We start from the raw sequence: 27,985 nt of genomic DNA on the forward strand, positions 1-27,985 counted from the left end.
GTTACATTTCAAATTTCTTTCAGAGTTTTTATCAGTCATCAGCAAAGAGACATGGTGACCCTCTGGAGGGGCCATCCCAGTAGCATCATGTCAGATAGAATCATATATCAATCAAGGGATACATTTTACTAAAGAACCAGTACTTTTACCTTTAATACCTTAAGTACAGTTAACTAAATATACTTCTGTACTTTTATCTAAGTACAATTTGAGCGCAGGACTTTTGCTTGTAATTGAGTATTTTTACATTGTTGTATTGGTAGTTTTACTTAAGTAAATGATGTGAGTACAAACCACTGATTTAATGAAACGTAATGACACACACATCCATGAGCTTTTAACGGCTTTACCGGTGTTGACTTTTCATCTAAAAGGAATCTATCTTTTAGCACGGAGGATAAGCGGAGAGGAGAGGAGAGGAGAGGAGAGGAGGGAGGGAAGGAAAGAGAGAGGCGACGGGAGAGAGAAAAAGAAGTGGAGGAGGCGGAGGAGAAGAAGAAGAAAAAGGAGATGTGAGGAAAACAGAGGAGGGGAATTGTAGAGAAGGACGGATAGAGGAAGAGGAGGAGGTGAAAATCTGAATAAGAAAGCAACTCCTCCCGCTTCCTCGAGCTGCCCTCAGACCGGACAGCAGCAACAGCAGCAGAAAGCACCAATTAGCAGGAAAATCACGTTCGTATTTGGATTTAACTCACCGTGAATGACCGAGACTTCCCCGGACCATCGACAGTGTGTCTCCCCTCTGAACCGACCGACATGCTTTCCCCGGGACTCTCCGTGTCTTTGCTGGCCGTGTCCTGCGCGCTGTGGCCGGCTGCGGTCCGGGCGGCGTCCTGTGAGTCGGTGCGTATCCCTCTGTGCCGATCCATGCCCTGGAACATGACCAAAATGCCCAACCACCTCCACCACAGCACGCAGGACAATGCAGTGCTGGCCATCGAGCAGTTTGAAGGACTGCTGGGTGAGTTACCCCCAGTTTGTTCACTAATTATCCCGCTAATTAAGTATTTAATGGTGCCTAATTGACCCACAAACTGACTAACTTAGACAGAAAACGTCGTATTTTAGCATTCAAGTCAATTTAATTTTTAGTTTTTATAGCGTCAAATCATAACGGAAGTTGTCTCAGGACACTTTCCATATAGAGCAGGTACAGACCAAACTCTTCATCTACAGAGACCCAACAATTCCCAGCATTCCAGATCATATACATTTTCTGTTGTAATTTCTTGTTTCTTTTAACATATCTCCACTGTGCACAACGTGTAACCTTAAGTTCATTTTTTACACTTTTGTTAGACAAAGCGAGTTTATAAAATATTTTCTTAGCTTTCAACAAGGTCACTTAATTTAAAGTGTTTTACATAAGACATAAAAGGACCACAAGGTAACATAAAAAGACATAATACAAAGACACATTAAAATAACATACAGTTCTTACCTTTATTTAGTTTGCTTTTTAAAAAAATCATTGTTTAACACAACCATATATTAAAGACACATTAATTTTTTTAAGTTATATTTTATGGTTAAAAAGTGACTCCAATAACCAATTAAAGGTCTGATTATTTTAGAGCTGAAAGGACTAGTTGATTCATTTATTAGTAGATTAACTGACTGACAATCGATTAGCTGTTGTCATAATTCTTTAAGCAGAAATGTCATGAAGTCTTTGGTTTCAGCCTCTCAAGTGTCTCAAGTCTACTATGATTGTAAATTTATATCATATAGAGCAAATGATAGTGGTTATGGTTAATAAGAATATACTGCTACTACTTAATTTTACTCAATTACTATTGCATCTAATTGCAAAATCCAGTTAAATATTCTTGATGTTTCTTAGTTTTTTTTAACTAAACCCTTCTTTGTTTAATCTAAGAAATGATTAAGTAATATTTACTTGATTTAAATATAATTTACCACTTGTCATCACCTCAATAAACATTTGTTTCCATTTCTGTGAAAGAGAGTAAACAAACATTTTCAATTTTTCAAATGTGTGCACTTTATTTAACATTTGAATTGGCATAGATATTTAAAATATCTACGTAAAATTATGATAACCGCAAGCATAAACATGTTGACGATTTAAAGAGTCCATGTACCGTCTTGCTTTTAAGTCTCAGAACAGAGAAGAGCACATGTATCAACTGTCCAACACTGCTTGGTAGTGGATCGCTGTGATCACTCACAGGAAAGGCAAACAAAAACAAAACACCTTTCCTTTGTGGGACACTCGTGCTCGGAGTTTCTAATGGAGACCCTGGACTTTTGAAGACATTTTGAGGATGTCAAGCTCAAGAAACAGTTTCTGAAACACTTCAATGTGTATATTAGTTTCAGTTGGTAACTTAAATTGACTGCATAGATGACACCCATGAGCAGCAGGCAAGCATTTGCCACACTTCTGCAGTCCTCCAGAACCTCTTTCCCCTTCAAGATTACCAACACTTAGCTGGGATCTTGATTCTCCTGTGCCACGTTCGAATGGATGACTGATCTTCATGGTGTGTTGACTGCAGTCCTCTTTCACTGCTTCTTGGCTGACATGCTGTGAAAACACATACAGCCACAATTGGAAATCAATGGCTGAGACTAGATTTCAAATACAGTTTGTGGAAGGGAGGTTGAATGACATGAAACAGTTAAAAATGCCTGGATTGTTGAGCCGGGTGTATCTGCAGACCCTGAGACTGCAGATTCATACCTGCAGTTCTGGACACACATATGCATGCAAGCCAGTCGTTCCACCCAGGAACATATTCAGCTTTGATAATACCATGGCCTCCTCTATGGGACCTCTCCAGACGAAAAGGACGACACCTGTGCTAACGTCAGCAAGCAGAAAAAGCAAGAAGGACAAACAAACAAAAAATATTTACTAGCACCACTGTTTTCAGTGTTGGAGCACGGACTTGCGCAAATAAGGAACGTAAAGAACGGAATGTACAAAGTTTGTTAAGCTTAAGACTTACCTCCGTGGTTCCATGTCGCTGAAAATCCTGATGGTGAGCCACTCTGTCCTCCTCCGTGTCCGCACATGTACGAGGGAAGAACCGTTCAACGGGCATCTGATGTCACGCTCCGAGTACAAAGAAGGTTGCTGATTTCCCCCCAGTACATTTTACCTGCACATATCAACTAATAAAGTTGATGTTGTAGTAGTTTAGTGAACATTACTTGGAATAAAGGGTAAAATGTATGTACAAAATTGAGGATACATTGTTACAAATAATCACTAAGTAACACATCACATGAAAACTGACATTTTAAAGTAAAAGCACTGAATTTCCTTTTTTTTTTTTGTACAATTATATACATAATTGAAGCAATAATTACAGGGCTAAAAAATCTCTTATTTCTTTGTGAAGGGTATCTCTATTATAGTCAGTTTATAGCCCAAACTATTAATAGACAATAATCATCTGTGAAAAAATAATAATTAGTTGCAGCATTAGTTTTAATAGCTGTTTTCTTAGGGCTAAAGAGAAAGAAAGAGTGAAATGAAATGAAAGGAAAGGGAGAAAGAGGAGGAAGGAAAGTAAGAAAGCAGAGCATGACAGAAAAGGTATGACAGGAGATGAGGGACAGAAAGAAGCAGACAGATGTAGCTTTTATTATGGTTCACTTTGAATCGAGAAAATATGACAATATGGCTCATGTCAAAACAGACTACTTCGAAGGTTCAGATCATCCAAATTGCAAAAAACATATTTGTTCACTTCTCTTAAGTATCTCCAATGTACATAGTTTTGGTTTTATTCATACAGATTTTGGATAGCTCTCTCTTTTTACCCCATTACAAAGGAGGTGAATGGACTTCTGTTTGTGGAGCTAAATGTCCAACATTATTAGTTTGCCTGTCCCTTTTTATAATTATCAGAGCACATTGTCAACAGTTTTTTTAATTGGGACTACTTTTTTCTACAGAAATGGTACCTGTGAAAATGGTTCACAGTGGTCCTCTGTGGACAGTGTTTCCTGAAAGAGGTGCTGCTGTTGAATATTTTCAAAGAGCAAGTCCACTTATATGAAAGAAAATCTTTGAGCTCTGCGGGCTGAAATGTAGAAAGACACTGTCACATTACACTTCCATCCTGCAAATTCGTCTCTGATTCATTTTGATCAATATCACATTAACCTCTGCAGTGGCTGTAACTGATTCTCTTTGGTGAGGCATCTGATGTCAGATGGCAGTGATGATGATGATTCTACTCAAAGCTGGTTTTCCAGTTTTTGGTCGGTCAGTCTTGAGTCGAACTGACAAATTGAAGTATGCATTTCCTGTTTCAACATGATCTCCTGGCCAGCTCCAGGATATTTGCAGATCAGAGTTTGCATTTGTTCAATTTATGGATGTGATGATCAGCCAAAAGAAACTTTTATACACTGTATCAGTTGGACATTTTAACTAAGCAGAAAGCTAATCTGGCTGTAGCTTTAAGCTGGGTGTGGACACAAGTACAACAAGACCACACCTGACCACAGCTGTGATATTGGGTGTGGTCAGTGGTTCAAGAGACATACAGTGGCATGCAAATTATGGCCACTCTGTTCAAAATTTCTGTTGCTATGAATACTTAAATGACTGGAAGATGAACTGATCACAAAGTTACAGATGAAACATTCTTTTCAACATTGTAAGCAAGATCAGTGGATTATTTTTGTTTTGTACAGTTTTAGAGTTAAAAAAGGAAAGGAGGACCATGCAAAAAATTTGGGCACACCAAGAGATGTCAGCTTTGCCATGGGCTCCTCTAATCAGCTGCCTAACACTCTATGAAAATAGTTCCTGCATGAAAGTGCTCACAACAAGGTCTGTGGCTTATCTAGAATAACAAGGTCATGACTTCTGGAAAGAAGTTGGTTTCGTGCATTTAGTAACACAAGCCAAGTGCCATCTAGTTCCATTATAATAGACAGAAGACAGACATCTCTACAGCTCTTATTTCCAGAACTTTACAAGTCATACCAAAACAATTTACAAGGAGAAGTAGCCTGACAGGTAAGAAGAAAAAAAATATTTTTGACTTTGGAGGGGAACTGTCCCTTTAAAACAGGGGTGGGGAACCTTTTTCATGTTTTGATTTTTGGAATGCCACTGAGTATGGGGGCAGTTGTATGAGGGTGGCCTTTGCCACCCTGCCGACATCTCTGGCCACGCAAAATTATTGAACACATATATCACACTAGCCTCTGCGGTGGCTGGAACTGATTCTTTTTGGTGAGGTGTCTGATGTCAGATGGAAGTGATGATGATGATTCTGCTCACAGCTGGTTTTCCAGTTTTGGGTCAGTCAGTCTTGAATCCAAGTCAGTCTTTGCAAGAGTCAGTTTAGAAAAGAACGGCTGACAGTAGTAGGTCATTGCTTTTGAGCTTCATTTCATGTTGTAGGTTGTCAGGCGTATTAGCATCTTTACTTTTCATGTCCTGAATTCTGTCTCCAAATGCCTGAAGGAGTTTCCTCACCCACCAGCATATTCAGATATAGCAGGGTTTTGTTTTTGCAGTGTAGGAAAATAATAGGGTTTCCCTTTCCAGCTGTACTTGCCACAGCGTTAAAGGTACTTGGTAATGTTCACCATGAGGGCCAAATCACACAGACACTAGCTATAACTGAGTGTCCATGGCAGGTTTTCCTTCATCTCTATGAATTATTCCAGACAAAGAGACGCTCTGGAACAATTTTTTAAACCAAAGCTTTAAACATGGCCATTCAAACACATTTCTCCAACAATGTATTTTGGTTTGCATATCTATCTTAAGATAAGATAAGACCAACTTCATTAATCCCCAGCTGGGGAAAATCTGCATTACAGGCAGCATCAATATAAATAGGAATAGCAAGGCAATGGAAAATACAAAATATGAAATACACACAGTGGAAATAGCAATATATATGCATAGGTTTAGTATTTAAGAAAAAAGGATGTAATATTGGACAGGTTATAGCATGTATTATAGAAGGATTTTCACAGGAGTGCAAAGAAACAGTATGTGTGTGGACACAGTCCTACATTATACAATGCCTCAGTTGAATAACCTGACGGCTGTTGGAATGAAGGACCTTTGGTAGCACTCCCTCTTATAAAGTGGATGCAGCAGTCTGTTGCTGAAAGAGCTTCTGAGGGCCCCCACAGTGTCATGCAGGGGGTGAGAGGGGTTGTCAATGAGGGATGTCAGCATAGCTAACATCTTCCTCTTGACTATGTCCTGAATGGTGTCCATAGGGCAGTGCAGGACAGCCCTCCTGAAGAGTTTATTCAGTCTCTTTTTGTCCCTCCCTGGCATCTGTATTGGTGGTCCAGTCCAGTTTGTTGTCGAGGTGCACACCCAGGTATTTGTACTCCCTGATGCGCTCACTGTCCAAAGTCTGGATGCTCACTGATGTGATCTGTGACGTCTTCCTGCGGAAGTCTATCAGCATCACCTTGGTCTTGCTGGTATTGATGTGCAGGTGGTTTTGTCCACACCAGTCGGCAAAGTTGGTGACGACTTCCCTGTATTCCAATATGTTCCCCTGTGATACACATTCAACGATGGCTATATCATCAGAGAACCTCTGGAGGTGGCAGCTGGCAGTGTTGTCAGCTTTTACTTGTTATACACATTATACACCTGGCCAGAAACAAAAACTAACTGAACTAAAACTACTGGAAAATGAAAACTAAATATATAAAAGCTAAAACTAAACCTTTCTGAAAAAAACTGAAACTTTGCTAAAACACACAGCAAACACACTCTGAACACTACAACGCAAATAAAATCTGAAACTCAAAATTAATAAATAAAATCTACTTTCAGATTAAAAACTGTGAGCTGTGCTTTGTCCTCCCTGGCATTATCTTGAAATGTCACAAAGGAAGCGTGTGGTCAGACGCCTGTTCTGCTGCGCCTTTTATCACACCCAGTAGTGATGTTGCAGTGTCTTGGAGGACACCTATACACCACTTAACCTCTCATCATCAAAGCTATGCATGGTAACATGTGGTCAGTTGTGCTTGTAAACATGCCATGCTCTGATGTCATGTTGCACTACAGTGCAATGATGCATCACTACTGTAAAGGGTGTGGAAAAAGTCACCACAGGTCAGTAGCCCAAGCAGGATTTGGGTCAGTTGCTCTTTAAATATAAATGATTAAATCTGACATTTCAATGCTGCAAGCAACACACACTGAACTACATTTACCTACATTTTATCAGAGTTGAGGTAGAAATCTTAGAGACATTATCTTAAAACCTGGACCAAAAACAAGAAAAAAAAAAAACTAATTTTGGGTGAACTGAACTGACTTGGCATGACTCAACACAGTGATGAGTTGTTTCCAACAGATTCCATTTTATGGCAGCTGCGGTGGCTTGTTCTTCTTCTGCTGTTTAATATCTACTGGAGGAATGAAACAGTGTGCTGTTGGACAGCAAGGCTAGATCTTGGGTACATCTCATTTCTCTTAAATTGCATCCTTGTTTCCTTCACTTGCGTCCTTTCCTTGCGTCTTAGCCCCTCCCCCCGGGGGTGCATGGAGAGACGCAGGGAAACCACGTGAGGAGAGAAGAAGCAAGGAAATATGTTTTAAGAGAATTGAGACGTCCTTTCCTCTGATGCATTACGTGAAGCGATGTTTGTTTCCAATGACGCGACACAGCTGGATCTGCTGCATTTATATTATATTCACACGCCCACCACCCCCCGCCCTCAATACTCCGTTTAGAAAACATTCACTTATATTTACATTATTAGACAAAAGTCTCCAGCACTAGCAAATAAGTATGTAACACTTTTATGAATGCACAGTCCCTTCTTGGCTGGATGCCTCTCTCCGGTGAACAGTTGGTCATTTTCTGACCTGAACTTTATCAGCCTCGCTGTGTCTTCTGTCCCTGTTCAATGGGACACATTTCAGAGCTGTCAGTGAAGGCAAAACTACAAGCTATGAAACACATTATTTCACTCAGATAACACGCAGAACAAGTTTTCCAGAGTTCAACAAGGTCAACAATTTAATGAATCAGGAGATTGTGCAGAGACAAATCTGTTGAGGCTTAGTCCCAGATGACAGAGTCCAAAGAGTTACTGATCCAGGTTCCTTGGGTAAGAGCAGACATACAGGGCACAGCTGGGAACAGGTGAGGATTTGGGCACGTGAGCACAGACAAACAGGGAGGCAAACTGACAAACTGGTACTTTGAGCTCTCTTTTGGTCTTTGTCGTTACCATGTAGGAAGGCAGACGATTTGACAGCGCCATCTTCACGGCTAGCAGTTCCCTGTGCCCAATGTCATAATTCCTCTAAGATGGGGTTAGTTTCCTGGAGAAAAAGGCACAGGGATGAAGTTTGTAGTCTGAGCCAGAACATTGAGAAAGTACTGCCCCGACCCCCGTATCAGACTGGTTAAGGGGACCACTACTACAACCTCAGCCGCACCCTGCAGTAACACAGGCTAGATTTACAGACAGGGGGGAGACAGACAGGAGACAAAAAGAAGGGAAAAACACAAGAGAACAAAGGGGAAAAGGAGGAGAGACTGCATTTAGTGCGTGAGCACATTAAGTGCAGACGATCCCCCCACATCACAAAAAAATCTGAAAATTAGAATCAGAAAATTAAGATATAATTATCCACAGTTCTATTTTTAAAAGCAAAAAGCTAATTTCATATATGGTGAGGAATCAATTAAAGATGGGAAAAGCTTCAACACTAAACATGACCTTTCGCTCAGTTTATTGTAGAGCTAACATATCACTGTGTCAATATCATACCTTCACACTTCTTCATGCATTCTGCTTCCCTTATCATGCCCAGTCCTCCCCATCCTCCTTTCTTAGGTCCTTTCACTCCTTCCAACAAAAAGGGACCAAAAAAGGAGACCAAATCATTATTATTCTCTTCACAATCTGCCCGTTAACTACAGAGTAATCTAAGTATTTTATTTTCTTCACTTGAATCTCAGCTTTATATTTTTAAAGATTAAAAGGCCAACCCTCTGTACCTACCATAAGCTTACAGACACAGTTTTCCAATGCAAGGAATGTGTGTTCATTGTTTTCTCTACCAAATTATTCATTTTAAGGTTCCTTTCAGACCTGTGAGCTATGTGAGCAGCACAACTGTTGGAAGGCAAAATCTTATCAGAACTGAAAAACAGTGATGGCTAAAACTCTCTAAATAATACCTAGGTTGGAAAAAAAAGGCTATGAATCCTAAACACAGAGGTGAGTACTCCCCAGGTTAAAGTCAGATCTCAGTGAGAAATGGGAGTTCTAGGGTATGGCATGAAAGGCAAGAGTAGATCACTGAGGATGAAAGATTTATTAGGCACAGACTGAGAGTTTAAAAGACCATAGACAACTGGAATAAGGGCCTTAACTGTACTGGAATTACTACAGCAGACTGTAATCAGATTTTGTGACCTAGCAGTTGAAAAGACCCTAATCCTAAAAAGAATACTGTATGAGGCCAGAGAAATACAGTTAGGTGGACTCACTGCAGGTTAACAGGTAAAACCATTACAAGAGCGCAAAGTCAATTTAGTGTTGTTTGATAAAAGGTGTGAATCTTCCAGGGAAAGATGGAAGCCATCTGGTTTACAAAGCTGAGTTCTGTTCAAAAATGCAGCAAAATTGCAAATAATGGTGATGTAGTGCACTAACCCTTTAGCCAGATGTGTGGTTTGCATAGGCACCTGCACATCAAATCACCAAAAAGAGGGGCCTGGGGGACAAAAGTAGCAGCCAAGCCAGAAGAGCACAGACCCAGTATCAGCATGATAAAATGCAGAATTTAACTGCACAACAGCTCCTAACATAGACAACATGGTCAGCAATGCCTGTTAGTGTTTATCCATGTTGAACTGAATGGTAGTCAAGACTCATAGATATATACTGGTGTGAAGAATAAGAGAAGGACACGTCTTTACTGATAGGACTTAATCAGAAAATGAACGTTGGTTTGTGTGCACCATCATATTCAAAAATCTCTGCTTCCACCTGTCCAGACTACAAAGCAATGAGTTTTAAAATTAGTACATGGTCAGCAGCATTTCCAAAAGCCTACATTTTAGAGGGAGAGAGAGAGAGAGAGATACTTTATTAATCTCCAAAGAGAAATTTACAGTTCCAACAGTTTAAAGGGTGGAAACATAAGGCATGTAAAATAAGAACAATTTTCAATTTCAGAGACCCTCTTCTGGCGCCGACGTGAGTGGCAGCCTCTGTAGCAGCGCTGAGAGGGCTAACCAACTTTGTTGTACAGAACACAATGGTGAGTGTCATAGGGAATAATAAACTGAGTCTAGGGGTTTGAGAGTGGAAGCAGCAGCATGTCAGTAGATTATATCACAATAATCATGGACTGATAGGACTGCCTGAGCTACACTTTTCCTACAATTCATCTATTACACCTGTCAAAACTGTGATTTCTGTCCAACCCCAAACCTCTCTATATATCTCTGTCTCCGTCTCTCTCTCTCTCTATGGCTCTCCCTCTCTCTCTCACCCAACCAGTTGAAGCAGATGGCCCACACCCAGAGCCTGATTCTGCTGAAGGTCCTAAAAGGAGGTTTTTCCTCGCCACTGTCACCAAGTGCTTGCTCATGAGGGAATTGTTGGGTCTCTGTAGATAAAGAGTTTAATCTGTAGCTGCTCTATATGGAAAGTGTCCTGAGACACTTTGGTTGCGATTTGGTGTTGTATAAATAAAATTGAATTGAAATTGAAATTGGAATTGAATTGAATTGGAAATTCAAAGGGAAGCTTGCTATGTTTTTGTACAAAAATCACAGTTGCCTTGGTTTGGTGATGAGGTTTACAATGTGATGTTTAAATGTAAATGAAACTCTTGACCCTCTCAATATTGCTACCGTGTGTGGATAGGTGCAGGCTCTAGAAAAAGCAATAACTTTGTTTTTCTTGCAATAAGTAATAGTTTAAGGTTGACAAGTGCATCTTGAAGAGCACTGAAAGACATAGCAAATTGTACAGTCAGGAAAACAATACATAATCTGCATAAAGATGGACATTATGCTGTAAAAATGTTTACCTTAAGTTACCTTATCCACCTTTTTGCAATTTGTGTAAAATCTGGGAAATTCCAGAGATTTTAGTATATCTTATCTTATCTTACCTTACCTTATCTTATCTTATCGTATCTTATCTTACCTTATCTTATTTTTATCTTATCTTATCACAGCCAGAGAAGAGACTATATTATTATTAGAAATTGCAAAAAAGACAGGGCGCAGAACTGATCCCTCTGGATCACATTTTGTTACTAATTTCAGCATTGACATGCTGACATCTTTAAGAAAAGATTTCTGATACCATCTACAAGCAACTGAATCAGACCCAACTTTACATAGTGTCTGAGGATGATTGACTGTAGTCAATGAAAACAACAGCACAATGCTTTCTTTTGTCCATACAGGAAACAATATTGTTTCTAACTTATAACGTTGTTATTTAAGCAGCGATGGTAATATGCATTGGTCTAAGACTGGTTAGGGCACGAAAGGTATACTTTGAGAAAAGTACTTCGTGTTGGTTATTCACCAGTGATTCCAGGATTTTTTGCAGGCAGGGAGTTTGGCTATTGACAGATAATAATTTAGATCTGTCGGGTTTGATAATTTAATGAGGCTGTGCATTTATTTCTCAGTTGCCTAAAGGCAAGCCAAGGAGATGGGCTCCCTCATTGTTTAGCAAGAGACCATGCTTTGGTTCTTGCATTTAAAAGATTGGAAGGTTCTGATGTTCAAATCAATTAACGTTGTGAGTCTTGTCTTGTTCTTTTTGTTCTTTTCTGTTGAGCTGCGGTTTTTATACTGTCTGAATGTCTGAATGTTCATAATCTTGGTGCGTTGATCTGTCCAGCTGCACTCCAGCCAAACCTTGATTTCATGATTTACTTCAGCCCAAAAGTTAGTGAAATAAATTCAGATTGTTGCAGCTGATCATTAGATACAAACTGTCCTTCTCCCTTCGTTCTAGTGGCATCGCACCATGTAGAAAGCTTTGGTCATAAATTGTCCATATCTTGATATTTCTGTCTGTGAGATTTCTACTATGTAAAGACTTGGGACAGTTTTTCCACTAAAATCCATATCAGTGTGCTTTCCAAAGTGCTCCTCTTCTGCTCCACTACAGCGCCAGCAGTTTGCAGCACTTGCTTACTAACTAATGTCAACAAACAACTGGCACCCACTGCAACACAAGTCGAAAGTCAAAACTATTGAAACTAATGAAATATTGTGGTTTTAACTTCCTTATGTTGGCTAACATTAGCTTGCTTGCTAATCTGAACAAATTGCTAGCTAGCTAACGGAGGAAAAATACTGCCTTGAGTCAATAACATCAGCTAATTCATCTAGACTCTCAGGGCTAATCGGGCTTGTACATTGTCTAGCTTTCAAATTACTTTACCAACATTATGAAGCAACCAATGGCAGATCCATGCAACATAGATAGCTTGTAGCTATCTGCTAATCTGAGTTTGGCTGCTCGTTAATGCTATCCCCTGCCTTGCATCTTGGTTGCTGGTAAACAAAGTGGGGTTGGCCAGCTGGCTGTGGCTTGGCTACATGATGTGGGTCTAGCTTTGGTTGATGGAGGGATTTGCAAAGGACAAGCTACATACGAGTGTACATATGATTGTAATGCATTTTTTAGCATTCAGCGTTCATTCTCGTTTATGTCACATTTAATGTCCACAGGAGTTCGCTTGAAGCTTGAAACTTTGGACTGCGTTCTGTTTTTACTGGTGGAATTGAAACTCAGCTCTGTTCTTCATGTATTCTGCTCCAACAGAAACTTTTCTTTGCAACATACCAGCTTATTCAGAATATCACAACCTGTGTGTGTTTTTGATAAGTTGAGCTAATAATGCTGCTCTGCAAGTCTGCACGTCCTGGACGTGCACGTCCTGTACATACACTCTTTGTCTGTGAACTGCATATATTTGACACTGAGAATATATATATATATATTTTTTATAGTACACTCCTGTTTCATTATCTTTATCTTTATGAAGTTGCAAAAAAACACAATCTTAGGATCTATTTCTATTATGACAAGCATTCTCAGTTTCCCAGTTACACCACTAAAAATACCTGAAGTGGAGGTGAAAGCTTTTAAATCAGTCCCTCTTTCACCAGAGTCAGAGTCCCTGAATAATGCACTTTGTTGCAGAGATATACAGTTAAGTATAACAACCTCATCACCCTCATCCATGTCATCAGTGAAGACTTAACAATTTATGAGAAGAACAGAAGTCTCGCTGGAGATCATGCTGAACAACTCTGCTTTCTGCACCACAATCTGTTGCTGCTGAACCAGGACTACAAATTGAGGACAGGGAGTTTGAGAGAAGGACACAAATTTCTATCCAAATGTAAGGTTTACTAGTTTTGTAATTCTTACTTTATTTGCTTTGGGGAGCTGTTTTATTTATTTAAATTTTCAGTAAACTTCTGGGAGCTCTCTGCACTTTTTTAAAGATAATGTTGAAAAGTTATCTTTTGTAGCATAATTCAGGCATTTAAACAAAGTTTTCTGTTGTAGTTGTGTTATTGTGTTATTCTCAGTGGTGGCAGAGTGTTTGTACCACAGTGTAAGTGTTGGTGAGGTTAAATTTGAATATTTCATCTTTTCCCATGATTATATTTTGAACTACATTATTTTCCCGTATCTTGATTCATTGTTTTATTTAACTAAATATGTGACTCTTGTCTTGGCTTTGGCTAAACGAAATCTATTTTTCAGTTCCTGTTGGTTTTCTTTTAATGCATGGTTTCTTCCCATTTCAGACACATTTTTAACCACATGTGCATGGCTGAGTAATTTCTTTACTCCTACATAGCTGTTAGAGAAAATTACACACTTATAGCATTTTTGTAGAACTAGAACTTATTCCAAGAAATAACTTTGCAAATATCTTTTACTTTTCAATGACTTACCTGGTTAGCATCCTTTTTTTCAGGATGTTAAAGTTTGCAGTCATAGGCATCAGCGGTCAGAGTTAAAATGAGCGTTGTTGTTTTAAATATCCCTAAATGTACAACATACTATGGTCATTTTCAGGTTCATACTTTCATTTTGGGTGTCCGCTAGAAAATGTGTACACACTTTAATGTTAACAAACACACCAAGCACCGTCCACCAACTACTGTATCAGCTCTGCTGGTGTTTTTTCAGCTATGGAATCTCTATAATCAAGTTTAGTTGCACTTTTACTGACTTTTACTAAATACATCAGTAACTACCTCCAAACCAAAGCCTTCACAACTGCACATGTACAAGCAGGAGCCTGATCTAAAATTGTGGAGAAATTAATATCACCGGCAATCAAGAGTACAGGGTTTCCTGATGTTTTCCTCAGGTAAACACTGCTATTTATCTGTCACTGTCTGCTCAGCATTAATTCATAGTTCTTCTCTAAACCTTAAACATACACTGTGTTATGTTTGTCTTACTCTTGCATAGCCAGACATATCTATGGTTGTTTTTACAGGTAATTTTGTGAGACGTTATCTGCTGAGCGTCACAAGCATCATGCCATAATGAGGCAGGAATTTGCAAAGAGTAGTCTTTATCCTGTACCATGGCAACATAACTGAAGTTACTTGCTTACCCAATGAGCATTTTGGTTTTTTTTTTTTTGGTCTAAAAGACGTCTAATGGTCCTTAGACGTCTCGGCTAAAATCGGTCTACCACTTGTCTAAAAATTAAAGTATTTTAACCGTCAAAGCTCAGACTAGCCTGGTCTAATCTCAGACGTTTAAATAACCACTAATATACGTCTATTTCTAGACGTCTAAAGTTAGAAGTTTGCCAGACATTTATTTTTATTCCAAATGTATACGCCTCATCTAATCTTAGACGTTTAAATAACTGCAAATGAACACCTATTTATAGGCGTCTAAATTTAGACGCTTACGTTTATACCAAATTTAAACCCCATTACAGAATCTAGACAACTTATAGACGTCTATTAAACGTATTATTATAAGGATATTCTAATAAATCCAGCCACTAGAATCTATTAAATTATTCATGACAACAACAGTCGACAAGTTGTCAAAATTGAATGTTAAATCAGGTCCTCTAAAAAAAGGGACCAAATTTAACCTGTGATCCTTAGCTTGATGTAGTTCCAGGATGTTATGACAATTTATTTACATTACGTGTTTTGTTTTTTTTGTTTTTTTTGGATCCTTTAAATAGGTTTCAGTAACACTAATGTCATGCTTATTTTATCACTGGATATAAATATATCTCTTGATGTTAACATTAACCAAACTATCCTACTGTAATCTAAATCAATACATTTTTCAAACATTATCCAACCATCATAAACATATGTATGTGCATATGCAAACAATATACATGTTTTTAATTTCTAAACACATTTTTAAACATACATTGCAATGTAATAAAAGCTCAAACTCATACATATATATTACCAAAATAAAAGAAACTTTTGGTTATTTTTTTAAACATTGTGTTGAAAAACTAGCACAAAGTCTAATATACAAAATTACAAGAATAAAATAAAAATGTAGTTATTTGTATGTAAAACATTACAAATTAAAAAAATATATATATATCCAGAAACAATACCTACCTAAGCCAAAACGCAAAGAAAATAATAATAATAATAATAATATATTTTTTAAAAAAATTACACCAATGGTGTCCTGGGCCTCTTATAGCCCCCTCCACCACTTCGAGCTGGGGCCTGTTTAAAATGTACGGCCATTGCTGAGCTGATCATGTCATCCGTAGCCTCTTTGAATGTTTTCTGACCAGCTTCTGCAAACAAAGCAATAGAATAAATGAAGAAAAATTGTAAGTGTGGTTGCCTATTATTATAGGTGATGTCACAGAGATATTATCCAATAAGAGAAGGTACATGTTTTCAAAGGACTTGACTCAATGGACACTGGGGACCACCTATTTGAGACTTTGGGGTTACTCTGTAAAGAATAATGAATTAATAAAGTCTGACTATAACTGTAGTATGGTTCCCTTTCATGAAACTACACCAATTAAGTTTCATAATTGTCAGTATTACAGAGATTACCTAGTACAGTCCAGACAAATTGTCGTTTGTTCATGTATGTCACGACAGTCACACATTTCTAACATTAAGAAGCAATCACCAAAGAACTATCAGACAGTTTTTCTATTTAGCATTGAAAACAGAGTAGAAGGGAGTCTTCTTGAAGGCCCTCTTTCCATGTGGCCCACCACCTTTGGACTGAATTTTTGCATTACGTCATTTGTTAAGAGTCTGCAACAGATAAAAAATGAAGACAACTGTCAACTGTAAACTTAAATAACTTGTATCACACTACCACAGTGTAACCACCCACTGTCATGTTGTCTGTTCTACAGTATAGATATTAAACTTCTATGTGTAATCATACCTGTCAATGGTCTTACTGGTGCACATCTTCACATCCTTCCCCCCATGAGACAGCTTTGCAATCTGTATGATATTACAAATTATCAACAGTGTAAAAGGTGTGAAATTACTTAAGGAAGCGCTGCATTGAAAGTTGAACTTAGGGACTCTTGTTTGTTCCTTTAGGTAGGGCAAAAGTGACCCTTACAAATCTGTAACTCTGATGGTATATAAATGAAACCAAATAGACCCTTTCGGTTCCATGTGGTTCCATTTCTAAGATGTCAGAGTAAAGGGGAGACCCTAACATTCAATATTTTGAGGAAAACTGATTTAAAGCTTTATTATTCTGATTTACCATTGACCTTCGTACGTCCTGTTTCTCTTCAGTTTCCCAGACATCATGTTGAAAGTCTCCAGAGTTTTTATGAGCAAATTTCCACTCCCAGCTTCGAGTTCTTCTTTCTCTTGAACTCATCCAGGGTGACCATTAGGGTCTCCAATACTACCTTCTGAAACATCTCTTGCAGGAGAGTCACAGATGAAGGCATTGATCTTGACCTGGAACTGCATCCCTTCTTTAATACCCTTTTCTTGAAGGTCTACTAACTCCTGTACAAAATTCAAGATTCAAGAGTCTTTATTGTCATTGAGCATGTCAATGAAATTTTCATTGCAACCCCCATGTAAGGAACAGATAGTAAGAAAGATAGGAAGACTAGAAAGAATAAAATTAAGTTAACTACAATAAAATAAAATAAACCAACATGCAATAAAAATACTTGTAAAGCAATTAAAAATATAACAGAATGAAAATATACTAAGGCAATAAAATATACTAAACAATAAATAGAATATGGAAGTGAAATGTGCAAACAGAATAAAATATACAAGCAGAATAAAATATACAAGCAGAATAAAATATACACAGTGAAATGTACCGACAGAATAAAATATACCAGTGGACAATAAAATATACCAATGAAAATGAAATGTGCAATATACTAAAATGTATATAATTTAGTTAAGTGTATGTGTGTACTAAAAGTTGAGTACACAGAAGGTGCAGGTGGAGGTGTAGGTGTAAAGTGCGGTGTGCAGTGGTTCACAGTTCTCACAGTCTCACACTGCAGTGAGGGGCTGCTGGGGGTGATAGCTCTAACAGCTCTGGGGAAGAAGCTGTCCCTCAGTCTGTTAGTGGTGGTGCGGATGTTCCTGTACTGCTTTCCTGATGGAAGCGGTACAAACAGTCTGTGGCCCGGATGGCTGGGGTCCGTGGCGATGGATCTTGCCCTCTTCCTGACCCGGCCTTCATATATAGGGTCTAGGTCAGGAAGGGGGCAGCCCACGGTGCCCTGTGCAGTTTTAACCACCCGTGCCAGTTGATTCCTCTCCTGTGTCGTGCAGCTGCCATACCACACTGTCACACTAAGGCAGAGGATGCTTTCAGTTGTGGCCCTGTAGAAGTTGACGAGCAACCGAGAGGAGAGTCCAGCCCGTTTCAGTTTCCTGAGGAAGAAGAGCCTTTGTTGTGCCTTCTTCACCAGGCGGGAGGTGTTCATGGACCAGGAGAGGTCAGATGTGATGTGGAGGCCCAGGAACCCGATGTTGTCCACACGCTCCACCACTTCTCCGTCCATGAGGAGGGGGGGCGTGATCCGTCTTCCTGGACCTCCTGAAGTCCACAATGACCTCCTTGGTCTTCCCTGTGTTCAGCACCAGGTTGTTGGCTGAACACCACTGGGTGAGCTGGTGTATCTCCTCTCTGTAGTGGGTCTCGTTGTTATCTGAGATGAGACCCACTACTGTAGTGTCGTCCACAAACTTCACGACTGTGTTGGTGGGGTGTATGGCAGCACAGTCGTGAGTAAACATGGTGAAGAGGGCTGGGCTGAGCACACAACCCTGTGGCGTGCCCGTGCTGAGGACCAGAGGGGATGATGTGATGTTCCCTATTCTCACCACCTGAGGCCTGTTGGTGAGAAAGTCTCTGATCCAGTGGCACAGAGACACAGGCAGACCCACTGCGTGTAGCTTCAGCGTCAGCTTGTCTGGAATGACGGTGTTAAAAGCTGAGCTAAAGTCTACAAATAGCATCCTGACGTAGGTGTTGGGCTGCTGCAGGTGGGTCAGGGCTGTGTGCAGGGTGATGGAGACAGCATCCTCTGTGGACCGATGCCCTCTGTAGGCAAACTGAAGGCTGTCTAGGTCCGAGGGGATGAAGTCTCTGATGTACCTGAGAATAATCCGCTCAAAGCACTTCATGATTACCGGGGTCAGAGCAACAGGCCGGTAGTCATTCAGGCAGGTGATGGATGTTTTCTTCGGTACCGGAATGATGGTGGAGGACTTGAGGCACTCAGGAACCGTAGACAGCTGCAGGGACAGGTTGAAAATGTCCAGGAACACTCCTGCTAGCTGGTCAGCGCATGTCCTCAAAGTCTTGCCTGATACCTTATCCGGTCCTGTAGCTCTGCGGGTGTTGATCCTCCTCAGGGTGGATGTCACCTGCTGCTGCTGCAGGACGAGGGGCTGGTGCTGCTCCTCCAGCCGGGGTAGTTGTGTGACTTCTCTGCTGCCTGATGTGTCAAAGCAGGCAAAGAAGCTGTTTAAGGGGTCAGGCAGGGTGGGGTCGTGGCTGGCAAACTGAGTGTTAGGCTTGTAGTCCGTTATGGTTCTGATGCCTCTCCACATGTTCTGGGGGTTGTTGTTATTGAAGTGATCTTCAATTTTGTTTTTGTACTGGAGCTTGGCCTGCTTAATTCCCTTCTTCAGCTCTGCTGTAGGTACTCCTCTACTTATTCTGGTTTTGTATGCCCAAAAAATAGAGCAACGAAAATATGGTCACAGTTATGAAATTTGGCTTTTTGGTACTTGATTTGAACAGGGGAGTGTCAGAGTGAGTGTTCAGACGGACTCTGCTCACCATCGACTACTTCCTTTAGACCGGCCGGAGCTTTCAGCGTGTTGCTGCCTCCTAGTGGGGAGGGATCATAGAGTTATGAATGGAGGGATCCGCTTACAGTACACATCTTGTCCATTTTTTTTAGATTTAGGCTACTGTCCCCAATCGTTATTAGTGCAAACTGCCATTTTATTTTATTCTTCACAAATATTTTTTATTTCAAAGGAATTATTTGCATTACTGCCCAATAAACTTTATTGGAAACTGCCTTTATTTGGCTATAGGTTAATAGTGATATCTAATTATTTCTAAACATGGTTGGCATAATCTTATGCCTAAAAATAAAATGACTTAATAGTTTAAGCCTGGTCTAAATCTAGACGTTGATTAAACGTCTAAATCAAGGCTAAATCTAGGTTTTACTGTATATTGATCAATGGCCATTAAAATTATTTAAGTCCAATATTTGGACACCAGTTGTGCAACTTACAGTTATTGTTTTTGGTCAATATTCATTATTTAATGTATTTAATTCAATCGTCTAGATTTGGTCTAAAAAGAGACATTAATGAGGTCTGATTTAGACATCTAAATCGGGTCTAAATCTAAACTACACTGTACATTGATCAATGACTGTTAAAAATGTTTAAATCCAACATTTGGCCATCATTTATAGAACTTACAGCTGTTTTTTATACTTAATATTTAATAATTAATGGATTAAATTCTAGATTCGGGCTAAAATATAGACGATTATAGACAGGCGAATTTCGGTCTGAACTTAGACGAGACGTCTAATAGACGTCTAAGGCTCAGTGGGTATGTACTTCAAAAACTGCCTATACGCAACCTATGGTCAGACATAATTTTTCCCACACATACTCTAAAATCTGGAATGAGATCCCATATTGCCTTAGAGCAATAACCTCTATTACACATTTCAAACAGGCATATAAACACTATCTGATGGAAGCACTAATGCAGGTCACATATGCCATCCTACTCCCTTCTACCCTCCTTTGTAGTGGCTGTTTGTTTGTTTTTTTCTTGTCTTGTTTCTGTTTTTATTTTGTACTGTAATGTAATTCTGTCTTTTACATGCTGCAGAACAGGAAGCTGCTATAAATCAGTTTTAGTCCAGTGAGTTTAGAACACATTTTAACATCTGTTATGTTCATTTTAAATTTCCTATATATTAAAAATGAAATGAATCTGAGCACTGTACTGTGTCCATGCCTCACAGAGTAACTTGGACCTTGTCACTACATAAGTTTTAACTTTTCAGACAATTATTACCATATTTATGCTTTAAAGTGTTTGTCACAGATGCAGATGATCTGAAATGTTTCAAAATAAAAATAATTTATATTATGATCTGTCAACACAATAATAAAGTTTGACTGTGAAATAGAGAATTGCCTTGTCTTGCTTACAGTCACTATTTGCTACAGGTAGTAAAGGATTACTAGCATACTCTTTCACATTTTCATAGTCAGGATGTTAAATGGACCTGTTTGCATGAAATAAAATAATTTTGTCATAAAGCCATTGTGAAAGAACATGATGTATTTCTCATAAATCACAGGACTCTTAGTACTAAATTTAAACTTTAAACTCTTAAAAAGAAAACGATTCATAGCCAATGAAATGGAAATATAAGTTGTGTATATACTGTATAATTCGCAAAGTAGTAAAGCCATAACATTTATGCAAGGTAAAGGTAAAGGGTTTCTTGTGTACTGAAGTTGTGGCAGCTGGTAATGAAGATCTCAGGTCACAGCAGACATCCTGACGTGTCCTTCTGTGGATACCAAGACTTCATGATGTCGATGGCTGCTATATTGTCACATGACAGAGGCACAGCACTTGCCCAGCAATAACTTCCTCCTCTGATATTTTCTCATACTGTGAGGAGAGTCTGGTGGGTCCAAAACACCCCATCAAACACAGCTTCATTAGTTCACTCAGACAATCTTTAAAACATTGGCTGATTAAGTGTTACTTACATTAATTTTGTCATGTTATTATTCTTTAAATTGCTTTCTATCAGGATCACTTCCACAACCTATGTAGCCTGATGAAAGTGTTACAATATCTTTTTTTTGTATATTTATTTTTGGATTTATGGTTTATTCCCGTAGACATTATCTAATTTGATGTGAATTATTTTGACCACTGTAAATTCTTTTACTATTTTTTTACATTGCCATTTTCTTTGTGTCTGTGACTATTTTCAGTGACTTCACTGACCATGCTCTTTATGTAGAACCACAGGATTACAATGGGGAGGCCTGAGTGGCTTCTCAACATTACTGATCACATCACACAAGGACTGCCACTGAGCCTGGCTAATGTAAGCATTAATAGCTTTACACAAAATTGATGATTGATGTCTCCAGTCTCAACTACCGTCCAATATTTAAACTTCCTGTTTTTGCAAAATGAATAAAGAAAGAAAGAAAAATAAAGAAAACACCAACAGGTCCTTTTACAATAAAGCCAAATAAGCTTAAATTGCAGTTAGCCAACATTAATTATTAATTATTAATATTGAGGGACAATAGATGCTAGCCAGGGTAGTCACACAACATACTAAGTTCAAGCTGTGGATGGGGGGTTGGGATAAGCCTGCACTTTACTGAAGAAGGGGAGTCAAATTTGAATGGGTTGTTGAATCCCATGTTGCAGCCCAGAAAAAACTGACTGAGTTGTCTTATTTCACGATTTGTGGGTTGGGAGGCACTCCAGATATCCAAATGTATGTGCACAGCACTGAAAAAGTGAGTTTTTTTATAATGTGTCCCCTTTAAAGACACGTGGACAACCTCATTAACTGCCATGATGCATTCACGTCTGTCTTCAATAAATACATTTAGGCACTGGCTGACCTTGGAGCTCAGCTGAGGTTGAAGGAGTGGATAAAGAAAGTGGAAAGTCAGTGAGTTTTAACCAGAAAAATCTCCTAATGAAAGGCCTGCAAGCCAGAAACCAGGACGCACTTTCAGATCACAAGTTCAAAGTATTTCTGTGACTTCAGTATGAAGCTTTGCAGCCAAGCCTCAGTACTGCTCTGCAATGAAAACACTGATCCACCCTCTACCCACTGTTAAACTCTTTCTTTGCTTGTTCCTGTGTGAAATGTGCAGCAGGATGGCAGTCAGTACAAATCCCGCTATTTGAGGACGTGAAGAGCCTGTGGATTAACTTGATGGAAATGTCCCCACAACAACAACTGGAAAACTCTTTGGCTACCACTTACATTGTTTTGTACTTTAACTTCAACTTCAAATCTTACAGGTTCTGTAAGTTTTGCTGTTTTTATGTTGTTTTATTTTCTATTCACACTCAATTAGCCAGATCTCCACACTTCATACTGCAACACAAGCTCAGGTGGTTTTGTTGTTACAGGAAAGCCTCCTCTGCTGCGTGCCGAGTCACTGTTTCTGTTGCTGCTGTATGTAACTGTACTTGGTAGACATGCCCCGTGGTAAACTGTCTATTGTTCTTACGCACAATAAATATCACATTACATTTAATAATTAACCTACATTGTGGGGCAGGTTGCTCCTTCCAAAACCCATATAGGCCTATGCTTTCATATTATTCCTATTTGGTGCCACTGAACAGGTCTGCTTTTTTAACATTTTTCTCTATCTTCAGATATTTTCCCTTACATTGCATTTGTGAAAAGAGGTAGAATCATGTTTTGAGTAGAATGCCCTTTTATTTTTGTAATACCATGATATAATGCCATCACCACAAAAAACAAACAAACAAACAAAAATACATAACATGTAAGTTTTAGGTCATTCTAAACTTCGTAGCAATGACAGTGAGGTTTTTTTATCGGGACATTTCCATTTGCAGCCCCAAAACAAATAGTGGTGCTACCTGGCACAGTATACTATATGTATAGGTGTATGTACAAGTTAAAGTGTGAACTGTGTTCAAAATCTTAATTAGGTTAAAGCCCAAAGGTATTAGCAGCAACTATGCTTAAGTGAAAGTACTCAGCTGGCAGAAGACTGACCTATGTTATACAAACTTTTCTTTCAAAATAAAAGTGAAACACTAAAATCTTTTTGTTATATAAACTTTGAACATCCAGCACAGGCATGTAAAATCGATTCCATAAAGGGCTGTGTGGATGCAGGTTTTCATTCCAAACAAGGAGGAGCACACCAGGCTGGACTCATTTAATCAGCTGATCTCAGTCTTCAGCTGATAATTAAGTGATCCCTTGATTGGTTGGAATGAGAACCTGCAGCCACATGGCCCTTTATGGAATAGGTTTGACATGCCTGATCTAGCACATTTGTTCATATTAGACATGTTCTCTCTTACTGGAAAGACTCCATTTGGTTAAGGCCAGGGGTGGCGCCTGCGTAGAGCGTGCAGAGGAAGAAGTTGACTTATCCATAATGATGTCTGCCTTAGTGGTGACATCAAAACTGCATGTATTCAGACATATCTGCAATCAATGAAAGAGTGGAAAACAATATACAGGCAAGCAGAAAAGGAGTACAAAGCAGTTACACTTCAAGTAATGCCATCAACATGCCCACTGGCTCGCTGTGCAGCAGGGTAGCAGTGCATACACTGTGAGTGTGTAAATACAGTTTAAGGGATAGCTCCAGCAGTGGAAAAGGTACTGCCAAATCTCTACTGCTGGACACATTTCTACAATTGCACGGTATTTACTGCCATGTTACCCAACCTTATTTTTTTGTTTTGTCATTTTGGCATGGCTGACAGCTCTAATTACTACCCATGAGCCTCTGCCACCATTGCCATAGAGAAGAAGCCAGTCAAAGGCACAAATGAGTGGTAGCAAATTTAAAATGTTTTTGACAGGGCGTCTCCTCACAAAGCCAACTCTGAAATGTCAGCCATGGGAAACACCCACCCATAGGCCTAAAGCATAGACAGTGTTTCCCCAGATTTGTCCTAAAGTGTAAAGTGTTGTTGTAGTTTATATTTCCTTACACAAAATGTTAATTTCAACTTTAAGTTCAAGTTTTCTACAGCCAACTTCAACTGGCTCAGCTCAAACTGTACCAAAGATATTCTCACCAGTCGATTAGAAAACAGCCCTAGTAACACACCTGTTTGTGTTTCCGTGTCTGTTCAGGTACTGGCTGTAGTCCGGATTTGCTCTTCTTCCTGTGTGCCATGTATGCTCCCATTTGCACCATTGACTTCCAGCATGAGCCCATAAAACCCTGTAAGGCAGTGTGTGAGCGGGCGAAGTACGGCTGTGAGCCAGTGATGAAGCGTTACAACCACAGCTGGCCCGATAGCCTGGCCTGTAGTGAGCTGCCGCTGTACGACCGTGGAGTCTGCATCTCACCTGAGGCCATCGTCAAGGCAGAGGGACCAGGTATCACTACGTTTATCATTCATATTATTATTTTCATTTATAGATTAAATGACACCTGTTTTCTGTTGCTGTTCTTGATGTTTGAGTTTTTGCTCCATCATAGTCCAACAATTAATGCTGGTTGAAGTTTAAAGTACAAAGAAACAACTTTGAACCTTGGCTTTTAAGACAACATGGACAAAAAGTCATCTGAGAGAGGGCAAACAACATCTGCTGATGAAGATCATTTGATATAATTCAAAGTGCTAGAACAGCCATTGAATGAACCTTATGGTGACATTGTTTGTCAATTAATTCCAATGCATGACAATTACAGTTATTTACTGTAATTGTCATGCATTTACACTAAAATAAAATATGTCATGAATAATTCTACAAGCATTGAAGAGACATGATGACAATTTCTAGCAATGGGGTTGAATAAAAAAATAATCTGCCCACATCTATGGGCATGTGGTCCAATTTTAAAATGGATGAAAGTGAGGTGATACTGATTGTCTGATAGCCCCCATTGGTCACTGTTTCTAAATCTATGTTTTGAGTTTTCTGTTCTCATAGAGCATATATGTAGTTTAGTTACACAGAGTTAGGTAAGAGAGGTAAGAGTAGAGTCTTTGGCTGACTTTTTAATATAAATAACATTATAACATTATATATATATATATATATTTGTGTGTGTGTGTGTGCGTGCATGTGTGTGTGTGTATGTGTGTGTGTGTGTGTCACAGCACTCACTTGGTGCATGTGATTTCTTTCGTGTACAGCACTTTGAGCTGCAATGCCTGTATGAAAGGTGCAATACAAATAAAATTGTTTATTATTATTATTATTGTTATTATTGTTATTATTATTATTATTATTATATAACAGTAATAACAATGCTGTTGCTGTTTTTACCCGATAGTGATAAAAACAATCTTCACAAAACTCCCAAAGTTAAAATAGTGCAATACAGAAAGAAAAACTAACTTAGGTAAGAGTCATTCTCTCCTTGAGGTACATGGAAAGGCAACAAGGAGATGGTGGAACAGCACACAGAACCTCTCAGGTACAGTATGTATTATTAGTCAAATATTAGCAACTTCTAAATTGTTATAAACTCAATTACTCCTGCAAATGTCTCAATATGCAGGTTACTTCTGCATAAGAATATTTAATTATCTTCACTGAAAAACACAGATGATCAGGATGCAGTTTTCCCTGCTTAGCTGAGCCCTGTTGGCATTTTCTATCATGTTTCTACTCTCAGCAGCTTGTTTCTGCTACCTCTCAAACAGATAGCATGAGTCATTTCCCCTCTGACTTCACTCCCACTGACTTTCTCAAAGAGCTCCTTGATACATGCGGCCCACTCTTTTTACACTCAATAAAACCCTTACTGTCCTCTGCCTCTTTAAACAGGCCTTGGACCAGCAAGTCCTGAAGAAAAAAATAATCTCAATCCCCTTGACCTCCATAACGATACACCCACACATCTCTGAGCTACCCTAGCTCAGCTCAACTCAGTAGGGTTCTAGGATTTTCCCTATGATTTGTTGACTTGCTGAGGTTCAGTCAGGGTGGATTGCTCAAGTCATTCAAGTGATTTTCAGTGGCACTCCAGTCTGAACGTTGCTGTTCGGAATCTGTCTCTTTCTGGGACAGAAATCTAAAGCAGCCACAGTTGCCTGTTTGCTTACATTCAAAGATGTTCTCAGAGTGAAGAATTGAGTGCACTGCAAAAAGCACATCTCTGCTGCCCCAAAATCTAATCCAATGAAAGTAATATTTGAGGGTGTGAACAGGTAATGAGTTAGACAAGACTGGCCTTGTTTAATATACTAGCTTGCAGTTTTGTACTTGGGCACAGTGGTACATTAGCTAAATGCTAGTGTTACTGTTCTAACATGTTAAGAATGATAATTTTAACATGCTAACGTTAAGCAGGTATTATGTTTATCAAGGCTACCATCTTTGTTTAGCATGTTACCTCACCTTACTAATTAGTACTAAACTTAAAGTGCAGCTGACGCTAATTGGATTATCATTAGTTTTGCAGTTATTTGGTGATGAGCCAAAGTGCTTCAAATGGATAACAACCAATCCAAAATAACTAAGCAGCCCACCATGTGAAAAAAGGACAAAGAAAACAGTTACCTGAGAAGAGATGCGGGATGGAAATTTATTTTAAGGCCCATCCATGTTAACCCCCAGTAACATACACCACTTTATGTTTCAATATGATAATCTGTGGGAAATGTGAATAAACCGAAATGAGCCAAAGTCAAACCCAGAAGAGAAAGAACAAGCAACCATGGACATTATGAAAATAACATGTGAATGTTGGTTATATGTTTGCAACCAAATTGAACAGATTACTGTTCAATAGAAACACAAGTTTTAATTCTTTGACTACCACTTTGACCTAAGACTAAAAACAAAACTAGAAGTCTGAGGTTTCAGTGGTTTTGCTTAATTGATCCTAATGAATCTATTAAATTTATTCTCAAAACGCCATCCATCTGTTTTTGGACATTGGGTCCAGGTCGCAGTCACAACAGGCTAAGCAGACTCCTTGTTGAAGATCTCAAGACATTCTTCAGACAGATGGGATAAATAATCCCTCCAGTGTGTTGTGGATCTGCCCCACAGTGTCCTTCCAGTTGGATGTACCCAGACAAAGGGAATCCTGACCAGATACTTGACACATGTCAACTAGCTTTTTTTTCCGCATGAAGGAGGACAGTTTTACTACAACCTCCTTCTGGGTGCCTGAGGTCCCAACACTGTCTCTACCCTCAGTAGGAAACTCATTTATGTTGATTGTATCCACAAGCTCAATTTTTCAGTCACTTCCCACAGCTCACAACAATAGGAAAAGACTAAAACATACTGTATATCAAATTCATCAAGACAGTGTGGTACAGCATCCACATCATGGGCAACTCTGCACCTATCCTCTTACCGATTTTGCATTCAAACCAAGACCCTGAGCTCCCTGAACTCCTCTACTTGGAGCAGCAACTTGCTCCAAACCCTTAGGATTAACCTTACTGGTAAGGCTTAAACAATAGCTAAATGATCAACAATCGTTTGTTCTATCCAACACTCATGTTGTGGCTGAACACTGCAGCCTCTAAGGGACACTATTGCAGGACTTAAGAGTGTCTGTATACAAGGTTATTCAATATTCCTCTCTCTCTCTCTCAGTATACAATTGCTGATGCTGCTAAACGAATAATAGTTCATTTTTCTGAAGTGATTTTTTTAAAACTGCTCTGGTGTCCTGAGGGGAAAGCCATTGTGTGAAACTGTCTG

The 27,985-nt window shown here is 39.2% G+C and overlaps 1 protein-coding gene across 3 annotated transcripts in view; it reads left to right on the plus strand.

Moving 5' to 3' along the window:
- The first annotated feature begins 522 nt into the window (after positions 1-522).
- Positions 523-27,985, plus strand: part of frzb (frizzled related protein) — a 39,107-nt gene continuing 11,644 nt past the window's right edge. For all 3 annotated transcript variants that reach the window (XM_041951428.1, XM_041951430.1, XM_041951431.1), the window contains exons 1-2: positions 523-961; positions 24,440-24,688. In XM_041951428.1, coding sequence (XP_041807362.1) covers positions 757-961; positions 24,440-24,688 — 454 coding nt within the window. In that variant the 5' untranslated portion in view covers positions 523-756. The remainder of the gene's footprint in view (positions 962-24,439; positions 24,689-27,985) is intronic.

The sequence above is a fragment of the Chelmon rostratus genome, chromosome 13 (assembly GCF_017976325.1).
Source record: "Chelmon rostratus isolate fCheRos1 chromosome 13, fCheRos1.pri, whole genome shotgun sequence".
In the NCBI taxonomy this organism is placed as follows: domain Eukaryota; kingdom Metazoa; phylum Chordata; class Actinopteri; order Chaetodontiformes; family Chaetodontidae; genus Chelmon; species Chelmon rostratus.